Here is a 10,929-nt window from a genome sequence, read left to right as displayed (position 1 = left end):
AAGTAGCACAGGGAGGGGGCATCAACACCAAAGGAGTGCATAGTGCCACTGTGTTACTGTACACGCTTTACCTAAAGCACCAAACACAGTGCTGACATATCGACGGCTAGGTTACCAGAATGTTTTCTTGCGGCCTGTTTTCTTGTGGCCTGCAGCAGCATCCCCTATCGCAAGCTGACTGTGAATCTTACCTTATCCATGGCCGTCACGGGGGGATTCGGCCGCAGATGGGGAGCATCCTGCTTGGTTTTGTCCGACCAGTGCATAGCCTGGTACAGCACAATCACAAAGAACCTAAACAGAGAACAAAGGCCACAACAACAGCACCATCAACACCAACAACAGGAGCATAGGTCTTGCTCTTGCTTAGCTGGTCATTTATTTTATTTTATTTCTTTTATTCCAAGCAATTCATGGCTGGGGTAGCCAATGGCCACTTTGCGTGGCGATCATAGGTGGTCGTGACCACAACCGTTTTGAACAGCAGCGCGAGAGAGGAAGGAAGGAAGAGTGAGTGTGGGTATGTGTGTGTGTGTGTGGGGGGGGGGGGGGGAGAGACGTGGCACGGATGGAAGATCACCGGTTGCCAAAGTGTGTTCTCTTCGGTGAACTGCCTGCCCCGCGCCCCGCGCATGGTCCACGCAAGACGTGGAGGGACGTCATTATGGATGACTTTGCGTCGGTTGAGCCACCGGTACCAACATGTGGATGGTACGATGCAGCCCAGAACCGTCCGGAGTGGCGTACCATTGCCCGTCGACCACCCAAGGCACCCTCTGCTGCTGGCTACGGTTGCGCCTGCGGCCGCATGTTCCGTCGAAGCGGCAACCTGAAACGCCATTAGTCATTCTGTCGTGGACTGGAGAAATAACAATGCGCTACCATAGCTACACAATGGGCAAGATCAAGGTCAAGGTGTGGAGAGAGAGAGAGAGAGAGAGAGAGAGAGAGAGAGAGAGAGAGAGAGAGAGAGAGAGAGAGAGAGAGAGAGAGAGAGAGAGAGAGAGAGAGAGAGAGAGAGAGAGGAAGAATGAGCAACAGCATCAATACATAACAATTTGGAAGCGTTACAATAATGCACATGAACTGAGCCAATCTAGCTCTGTGGGTAGCGCAATAAAGGAGTCTCTCGTCCATGCCTCCAATAGCGATAGTGGTGAACCTATGGCCTATTCAAGTAATAAAATAGCTCCCAAATTCTCCAAACAGCGCTGATTGTGACAAGAATGACATAAACGGGTGATTCACAGACGGCGCCACATGCATGACGGGTGAGAATGCGTGTGAGGAGAGTAACTGCTCAGCTCAGGTTTACACCGACGCCATAACCTGCACATTAAGCCAAAACAAGTCAGCCATTTTTCACAGGACATTCGATTTCCCTTTGCACCTCACTCAAACTTTGAGTTTTACATTAAACATACTATTTTCCTCTCGTGTTTCAATACTCCACCTAATTGTGTACCGATGTTTAACGGTCAACTTTTCTGAACCCTAAATCATACTAATTTTAGCACATTGCTTGCAGACGCATTCTCTCTGTGGCTATTTATCCTGTCAGGCCTGCTCTGTTGCCCTCTGGCCAACACATACAGTGACTACACTGCATGCCACTTGAACACGTGGCTACACCCCCACACAACATACAAGGCTGGCCTTCATTTAATCTTTTCTTTTGTATCCTTATTCGGCTGACGTGACGCATATAAGTACAGTGATCTCAAATCCCAGAACAATTCAAAAATCAACTCTGAGACGCAGTGACCCGAAGTGAAGGAGGGTGCGAACGCAGCTGTAAACTAAAGAGCCGGAGACCAAGACCCACTGCTCTCACATAGCCGCAAGTAGCTACCAGAAAACATACGTACAGCTAAACCATGAAAACAATTCTCACAGCGAGCAGAACAATAATTCACGAATACTAAAACAAGACTGACCCTGCCACGAAAGCACCAAGGACGCTGGACCAAAAGAGAATGGTGCTGATACCTATGGAAGATAGGAATAGCGCAACTGTGAGGACCAGCCAGCCGGCTGTCTCAAGTCTAGACGCCATCACCCAGGACGAAACATTCTCAGAGAAGCCTGATTATTGAGCAGGATTCTCATCTGTACCATGCTGCGCTATTTCAATTTTTCATCTTTCGAAAAGCGTCAATCCATCATGACATGAATCCGTCATGCATGCATGCATGACGCGCGTCGACACTTCTTGTGAGAACTTGTGACGTAGTTTCATGCAGCAAATAAATATTTTTACAGTTTGAAATCATGTGAAAGCGCGAAAAAGCGCCGCCGGTCTGCAGTGCCAGGGATCCCGGGACTCCGTTCAGGGTTGGGACGATGCCCTGGCATCCAACTAACTAATTACTTCCAAGACCACTATTACTATTACTAGTATTAGCAAGAGTACATGTTATACGCACACCCATATTTGGATCCCGACCCCGGCACATTCCATTACCCCCTACCCCTACCCTTGCATGCAGTAATTCATACGCACTCCATTACCCCCTACCCCTAGCCCTGCATGCAGTAATTCGTACACATTCCATTACCCCCTACCCCTGCATGCAGTAGTTCATACGCACTCCATTACCCCCTACCCCTAGCCCTGCATGCAGTAGTTCGTACACATTCCATTACCCCCTACCCCTGCATGCTGTAGTTCATACGCATTCCATTACCCCCTACCCCTGGCCCTGCATGCATTAGTTTGTACACACTTCATAACCATATTTGACCCATTATCCCCTACCCCTATCCCTAGCCTTGCATGCAGTAGTTCGTACGTACACACTTATAACCATATTTGACCCATTTCCCCGCTACCCCTGCATGTTATAATTAATACCGTACACATTTGTAGCCCGTTTTCCCTCCTTCTGCCCCTGCACATAAAACCCACCGTACATTTGATCTAATTACATCCCTTTATAGTGTACATAGTCGGGCTATACACATAATATACGCGCCCAGCTAAATGGGCGCGCTCATGCATTGTACCGTACATTCTATTCTAGTTCACTCTAAGATAACCAAACTTCGATAATCTAGTCAGAAGAAGAATCCACTCCCTAATGTTGATGTCGAATAATTCTGTCCTCGTCGTGAGATAATATATACTTTACCAACTCTCGTAAACTGGTCTCTCTGGTGTGTGAATAGACAACATTGTGAATTGACAACATTGGCGCCCAACTTTGGCTCTAATTACCCACTCCCTTCGCTCTACCGACTACCAACAACTCTGTAATGAATATTCCCGGTGCCTTTCACTTCCCCGCGTGAGTAACTTCGATAAGCTTGTGTATCATATTAGTCATAAGTGCTTCTGCCTACCGTTGTGTTCTTGTTCGTTTTCCTTTTGTGTTAATTGGTGTCCTTTTGTGGTGTTTCGGGTGCATCAGACTTATCAGCCTTACTGTCTAGTGTAGCATACTTAGTACGAACCTGTTCGGTCTTCCATATTTGATCTTGAAAAAAAAAAAAAAAAAAAACTTCAATATGTCAAGTCAATCTTCTTGGATAATGCCCCGTCCATTCTCAGGCAAAGAGAACGAGGATTTCGAAGCATTCTTATTAGATTTCGATAATGCTTGTGATGCCAATGGTTGGGATGATACTACCGTTCTGGCTCGGCCTGTCCGTCCAGCCCCCATAAGAACCCGAGGGGAAGCATCTGGTTCACACTATACGGTTACACCATCTCCTGTTACGTCTACCCCGGCCCCACCTAAAGAGGCTACATTTTATACTCGGTACTCTGAAGCTTGTTCGGACGGTCCTTACGCACCTGACGATATTCCAACACCAAAGATTCATTATGCTGATGATACAAAGTCCAAGTCTAGTGCCAGTAGTAGTAAGCCAGATGCCTCCCTCCCCACTAAAGACTATCAGTGTCCGGGTCCCCTTGGTCGTGGTTCAGATGTTGGGACTCCCGTTACTCATAACCCCTTTCTGACTGCTCTGGAGGCGAAGGATGAAGATGCTGCACGCAAACTTCACTGTAAACTTGTATTGTTAAAGAGGTCACTTCGTGACAGTGCTGCACGTTTTCTATTAAGTTTAACAGTGGTAGAATGTGGGCAGTATGACACCCTTCGCAAAATCCTTACTGAGCGATACATGCCAGCCGAAGCCCAGTACGTCCGTAGAACCCAGCTACGTACGAAACGCCGCCAACATGGGGAATCGTTGTCGACTTTAGCCGACGACATTCGTTTGTTGACAGCCAGGGCTTATCCCAGAGCAGGAGTACTAGAGAGGGATGATTATGCCATGGAATCTTTCATTCAGGCTTTAGGCGAGTCATTGCGTGCAAGGGTTAGGGATAGCCAACCTGAAACCATGCAGGATGCACTGCGTAGGGCTCTGTATTTGGAAGCACATTCATTTGCTGATGCCTCTGCCAGACATGAGCGTAATCATAGTCATGATCCGTACAGTGCAGCTGTGTCTTCTGTACGAGATGAGCGTCCCCCTGGGTCTGGTTCAAAGGGTAATAGTAGTACCTCCCGTGCACAGCAGTACAATAATGAACCTGATACGCTCACCCGTCTCTGTTTGGCAGTAGAGAAACTAGAGACTCGCCTGTCTGCCCCTGTTAGTACTTTTAATGGTGATCCCCATAAAGGCCGTAAACCCCAGTACGATTCTTCCCATAATGAACCTACCTCTAATTCTGCTCGCTCTTATGGCACAGGCCCGTCCCGTGGCTCAGTCCAGGGCCGGCCCACCTTCTTTTGAGTCTGGTTACCAGACCTCCCATCATGATAATTATGCTAGGCGTTATGACCCTCCCCGTGGCTCAGTCCAGGGCCCACCTTCCTTTGAGTCTGGTTATCAGCCCCCCCTATCACGATAATTATGCTAGGCGTTATGACCCTCCCCGTGGCTCAGTCCCGGGTCCACCTTCTTTTGAGTCGGGTTATCACGATCACCCTATGCCACATGGTCCTCCCCGTAATTTTGATCATGATGCATCCTATGCTGCTCGTCCCGATCAAGGGATGGCTTATGGTCCCCCTCCACCCCGTAGTAAACAAGGTTCCGGGTATGGTCCTCCTCGTCATGGTCCCCGTCCACATAACAGTCGAGTACAACAACAAATACAACATCAACTACTACCACCACACCCTTCCCAGCACACAACACCAACACGCCCATTAATGCCACCGGAGGATGCTCGACGGACAATTGAGCGACGCCGCCAGACCCGCCATACCCGCCGCTGTCGAACCCCCGCTTTCATCGCCAGGTCTCGGCGACGGGCCGCAGCTCGCCTTCAACAGCGGGCCCGACCCCGGGCGATACCACCCCCACCGACCACGCCCCCACCGACCACACCTCCACCACCACCACCGCCACCGTCGAACCCGTCTGGCCGGTTCGATCGATTCAACCAGGATTCAGAACTGGTTTCAGAGGCCGACTGGTCCGATGAAGAGTACAACCCTTGACTGTGTTTCCCCTCCTATTTTCCCTGTGTGGTAATATTTGTTCTTCATACACGTTTGCTATGTCGAGAGGTTTTGCATCCTCGACGCCCTTTCCCCCTTTCCATCCGTGTCGAGATGCTTTGAATCCTCCACGCCCTTTCCCATTTGTGTCGAGATGCTTTGAATCCTCCACGCCCTTTCCCATTTGTGTCGAGATGTTTAGAAATCCTCCACGCCCCTTCCCCCTTTTCCATCCGTGTCGAGATGCTTTGAATCCTCCACGCCCTTTTCCCTCTTTCCCCCTCTAAATATTTTCACGCCAACTGACCCTATCAATTCCAACTGTCACGGTTTATATATTTTTTTCATTCAGACTTTGCGATTTCCCAACTTCCAAAGTTCCCTCTATTTACCCTTCCCACAATCATTTAATTAAGCCCCTTTGCTTTTCATCTCCAGCTGAGTGTTCGTCCTCGCTGTGGAGTTTAGCCCCTTTGTTTCCACGCCTCCAGCTGAGTGTTCGTCCTCGCTGTTGAGTTTCCACGCCTCCAGCTGAGTGTTCGTCCTCGCTGTTGAGTTTCCCCCAACAGCTTTTGCATTCTTGTTGTGTGCTTGTGGTTGTGTTTTGTTTTGTGTTCGTTCTGAGTTGTGCGACTCCTGATCTACTCTTCTTTTGGTTCCCTCTTTCTTCTCTCTACCTCTCTTTCTGTCATTCACTTGCCTTACACGTGTTCTGTTTGTACATGCGGGTGTCTGCGGAATGCGTGCATGTCAGACTCGTATGTGCGTAGTGGTTTACATGTCCGTATATGTGTGCTAGTTAAAATGCATGCCTCATTTGTAGTATTATCAATTTTTCGTTCCTAGATCGTGGGGACACGATTTTTGTTCCCCACGGGGGGAGGTAATGTTATACGCACACCCATATTTGGATCCCGACCCCGGCACATTCCATTACCCCCTACCCCTACCCTTGCATGCAGTAATTCATACGCACTCCATTACCCCCTACCCCTAGCCCTGCATGCAGTAATTCGTACACATTCCATTACCCCCTACCCCTGCATGCAGTAGTTCATACGCACTCCATTACCCCCTACCCCTAGCCCTGCATGCAGTAGTTCGTACACATTCCATTACCCCCTACCCCTGCATGCTGTAGTTCATACGCATTCCATTACCCCCTACCCCTGGCCCTGCATGCATTAGTTTGTACACACTTCATAACCATATTTGACCCATTATCCCCTACCCCTATCCCTAGCCTTGCATGCAGTAGTTCGTACGTACACACTTATAACCATATTTGACCCATTTCCCCGCTACCCCTGCATGTTATAATTAATACCGTACACATTTGTAGCCCGTTTTCCCTCCTTCTGCCCCTGCACATAAAACCCACCGTACATTTGATCTAATTACATCCCTTTATAGTGTACATAGTCGGGCTATACACATAATATACGCGCCCAGCTAAATGGGCGCGCTCATGCATTGTACCGTACATTCTATTCTAGTTCACTCTAAGATAACCAAACTTCGATAATCTAGTCAGAAGAAGAATCCACTCCCTAATGTTGATGTCGAATAATTCTGTCCTCGTCGTGAGATAATATATACTTTACCAACTCTCGTAAACTGGTCTCTCTGGTGTGTGAATAGACAACATTGTGAATTGACAACATTGGCGCCCAACTTTGGCTCTAATTACCCACTCCCTTCGCTCTACCGACTACCAACAACTCTGTAATGAATATTCCCGGTGCCTTTCACTTCCCCGCGTGAGTAACTTCGATAAGCTTGTGTATCATATTAGTCATAAGTGCTTCTGCCTACCGTTGTGTTCTTGTTCGTTTTCCTTTTGTGTTAATTGGTGTCCTTTTGTGGTGTTTCGGGTGCATCAGACTTATCAGCCTTACTGTCTAGTGTAGCATACTTAGTACGAACCTGTTCGGTCTTCCATATTTGATCTTGAAAAAAAAAAAAAAAAAAAACTTCAATATGTCAAGTCAATCTTCTTGGATAATGCCCCGTCCATTCTCAGGCAAAGAGAACGAGGATTTCGAAGCATTCTTATTAGATTTCGATAATGCTTGTGATGCCAATGGTTGGGATGATACTACCGTTCTGGCTCGGCCTGTCCGTCCAGCCCCCATAAGAACCCGAGGGGAAGCATCTGGTTCACACTATACGGTTACACCATCTCCTGTTACGTCTACCCCGGCCCCACCTAAAGAGGCTACATTTTATACTCGGTACTCTGAAGCTTGTTCGGACGGTCCTTACGCACCTGACGATATTCCAACACCAAAGATTCATTATGCTGATGATACAAAGTCCAAGTCTAGTGCCAGTAGTAGTAAGCCAGATGCCTCCCTCCCCACTAAAGACTATCAGTGTCCGGGTCCCCTTGGTCGTGGTTCAGATGTTGGGACTCCCGTTACTCATAACCCCTTTCTGACTGCTCTGGAGGCGAAGGATGAAGATGCTGCACGCAAACTTCACTGTAAACTTGTATTGTTAAAGAGGTCACTTCGTGACAGTGCTGCACGTTTTCTATTAAGTTTAACAGTGGTAGAATGTGGGCAGTATGACACCCTTCGCAAAATCCTTACTGAGCGATACATGCCAGCCGAAGCCCAGTACGTCCGTAGAACCCAGCTACGTACGAAACGCCGCCAACATGGGGAATCGTTGTCGACTTTAGCCGACGACATTCGTTTGTTGACAGCCAGGGCTTATCCCAGAGCAGGAGTACTAGAGAGGGATGATTATGCCATGGAATCTTTCATTCAGGCTTTAGGCGAGTCATTGCGTGCAAGGGTTAGGGATAGCCAACCTGAAACCATGCAGGATGCACTGCGTAGGGCTCTGTATTTGGAAGCACATTCATTTGCTGATGCCTCTGCCAGACATGAGCGTAATCATAGTCATGATCCGTACAGTGCAGCTGTGTCTTCTGTACGAGATGAGCGTCCCCCTGGGTCTGGTTCAAAGGGTAATAGTAGTACCTCCCGTGCACAGCAGTACAATAATGAACCTGATACGCTCACCCGTCTCTGTTTGGCAGTAGAGAAACTAGAGACTCGCCTGTCTGCCCCTGTTAGTACTTTTAATGGTGATCCCCATAAAGGCCGTAAACCCCAGTACGATTCTTCCCATAATGAACCTACCTCTAATTCTGCTCGCTCTTATGGCACAGGCCCGTCCCGTGGCTCAGTCCAGGGCCGGCCCACCTTCTTTTGAGTCTGGTTACCAGACCTCCCATCATGATAATTATGCTAGGCGTTATGACCCTCCCCGTGGCTCAGTCCAGGGCCCACCTTCCTTTGAGTCTGGTTATCAGCCCCCCCTATCACGATAATTATGCTAGGCGTTATGACCCTCCCCGTGGCTCAGTCCCGGGTCCACCTTCTTTTGAGTCGGGTTATCACGATCACCCTATGCCACATGGTCCTCCCCGTAATTTTGATCATGATGCATCCTATGCTGCTCGTCCCGATCAAGGGATGGCTTATGGTCCCCCTCCACCCCGTAGTAAACAAGGTTCCGGGTATGGTCCTCCTCGTCATGGTCCCCGTCCACATAACAGTCGAGTACAACAACAAATACAACATCAACTACTACCACCACACCCTTCCCAGCACACAACACCAACACGCCCATTAATGCCACCGGAGGATGCTCGACGGACAATTGAGCGACGCCGCCAGACCCGCCATACCCGCCGCTGTCGAACCCCCGCTTTCATCGCCAGGTCTCGGCGACGGGCCGCAGCTCGCCTTCAACAGCGGGCCCGACCCCGGGCGATACCACCCCCACCGACCACGCCCCCACCGACCACACCTCCACCACCACCACCGCCACCGTCGAACCCGTCTGGCCGGTTCGATCGATTCAACCAGGATTCAGAACTGGTTTCAGAGGCCGACTGGTCCGATGAAGAGTACAACCCTTGACTGTGTTTCCCCTCCTATTTTCCCTGTGTGGTAATATTTGTTCTTCATACACGTTTGCTATGTCGAGAGGTTTTGCATCCTCGACGCCCTTTCCCCCTTTCCATCCGTGTCGAGATGCTTTGAATCCTCCACGCCCTTTCCCATTTGTGTCGAGATGCTTTGAATCCTCCACGCCCTTTCCCATTTGTGTCGAGATGTTTAGAAATCCTCCACGCCCCTTCCCCCTTTTCCATCCGTGTCGAGATGCTTTGAATCCTCCACGCCCTTTTCCCTCTTTCCCCCTCTAAATATTTTCACGCCAACTGACCCTATCAATTCCAACTGTCACGGTTTATATATTTTTTTCATTCAGACTTTGCGATTTCCCAACTTCCAAAGTTCCCTCTATTTACCCTTCCCACAATCATTTAATTAAGCCCCTTTGCTTTTCATCTCCAGCTGAGTGTTCGTCCTCGCTGTGGAGTTTAGCCCCTTTGTTTCCACGCCTCCAGCTGAGTGTTCGTCCTCGCTGTTGAGTTTCCACGCCTCCAGCTGAGTGTTCGTCCTCGCTGTTGAGTTTCCCCCAACAGCTTTTGCATTCTTGTTGTGTGCTTGTGGTTGTGTTTTGTTTTGTGTTCGTTCTGAGTTGTGCGACTCCTGATCTACTCTTCTTTTGGTTCCCTCTTTCTTCTCTCTACCTCTCTTTCTGTCATTCACTTGCCTTACACGTGTTCTGTTTGTACATGCGGGTGTCTGCGGAATGCGTGCATGTCAGACTCGTATGTGCGTAGTGGTTTACATGTCCGTATATGTGTGCTAGTTAAAATGCATGCCTCATTTGTAGTATTATCAATTTTTCGTTCCTAGATCGTGGGGACACGATTTTTGTTCCCCACGGGGGGAGGTAATGTTATACGCACACCCATATTTGGATCCCGACCCCGGCACATTCCATTACCCCCTACCCCTACCCTTGCATGCAGTAATTCATACGCACTCCATTACCCCCTACCCCTAGCCCTGCATGCAGTAATTCGTACACATTCCATTACCCCCTACCCCTGCATGCAGTAGTTCATACGCACTCCATTACCCCCTACCCCTAGCCCTGCATGCAGTAGTTCGTACACATTCCATTACCCCCTACCCCTGCATGCTGTAGTTCATACGCATTCCATTACCCCCTACCCCTGGCCCTGCATGCATTAGTTTGTACACACTTCATAACCATATTTGACCCATTATCCCCTACCCCTATCCCTAGCCGGCCTTGCATGCAGTAGTTCGTACGTACACACTTATAACCATATTTGACCCATTTCCCCGCTACCCCTGCATGTTATAATTAATACCGTACACATTTGTAGCCCGTTTTCCCTCCTTCTGCCCCTGCACATAAAACCCACCGTACATTTGATCTAATTACATCCCTTTATAGTGTACATAGTCGGGCTATACACATAATATACGCGCCCAGCTAAATGGGCGCGCTCATGCATTGTACCGTACATTCTATTCTAGTTCACTCTAAGATAACCAAACTTCGA

At 48.8% G+C, this 10,929-nt stretch overlaps 1 protein-coding gene across 1 annotated transcript in view; it reads right to left on the bottom strand.

Annotated features, from left to right (window-relative positions):
- The window catches only part of LOC135822671 (sorting nexin-13-like), a 28,085-nt gene extending 25,959 nt beyond the window's left edge, over positions 1–2,126 (bottom strand). Inside the window, exons 1-2 of the mRNA XM_065335479.1 lie at positions 1,938–2,126; positions 192–294 (exon numbers count right to left, since the gene is read on the bottom strand). Coding sequence (XP_065191551.1) covers positions 192–294; positions 1,938–2,056 — 222 coding nt within the window. The 5' untranslated portion in view covers positions 2,057–2,126. The remainder of the gene's footprint in view (positions 1–191; positions 295–1,937) is intronic.
- Positions 2,127–10,929: the final 8,803 nt, after the last annotated feature.

This window comes from Sycon ciliatum, chromosome 8, assembly GCF_964019385.1.
Source record: "Sycon ciliatum chromosome 8, ocSycCili1.1, whole genome shotgun sequence".
In the NCBI taxonomy this organism is placed as follows: Eukaryota; Metazoa; Porifera; class Calcarea; order Leucosolenida; family Sycettidae; genus Sycon; species Sycon ciliatum.
The sequence above is the reverse complement of the archived record's forward strand: the minus strand, read 5'-3'. Positions and strand labels throughout refer to the sequence as shown.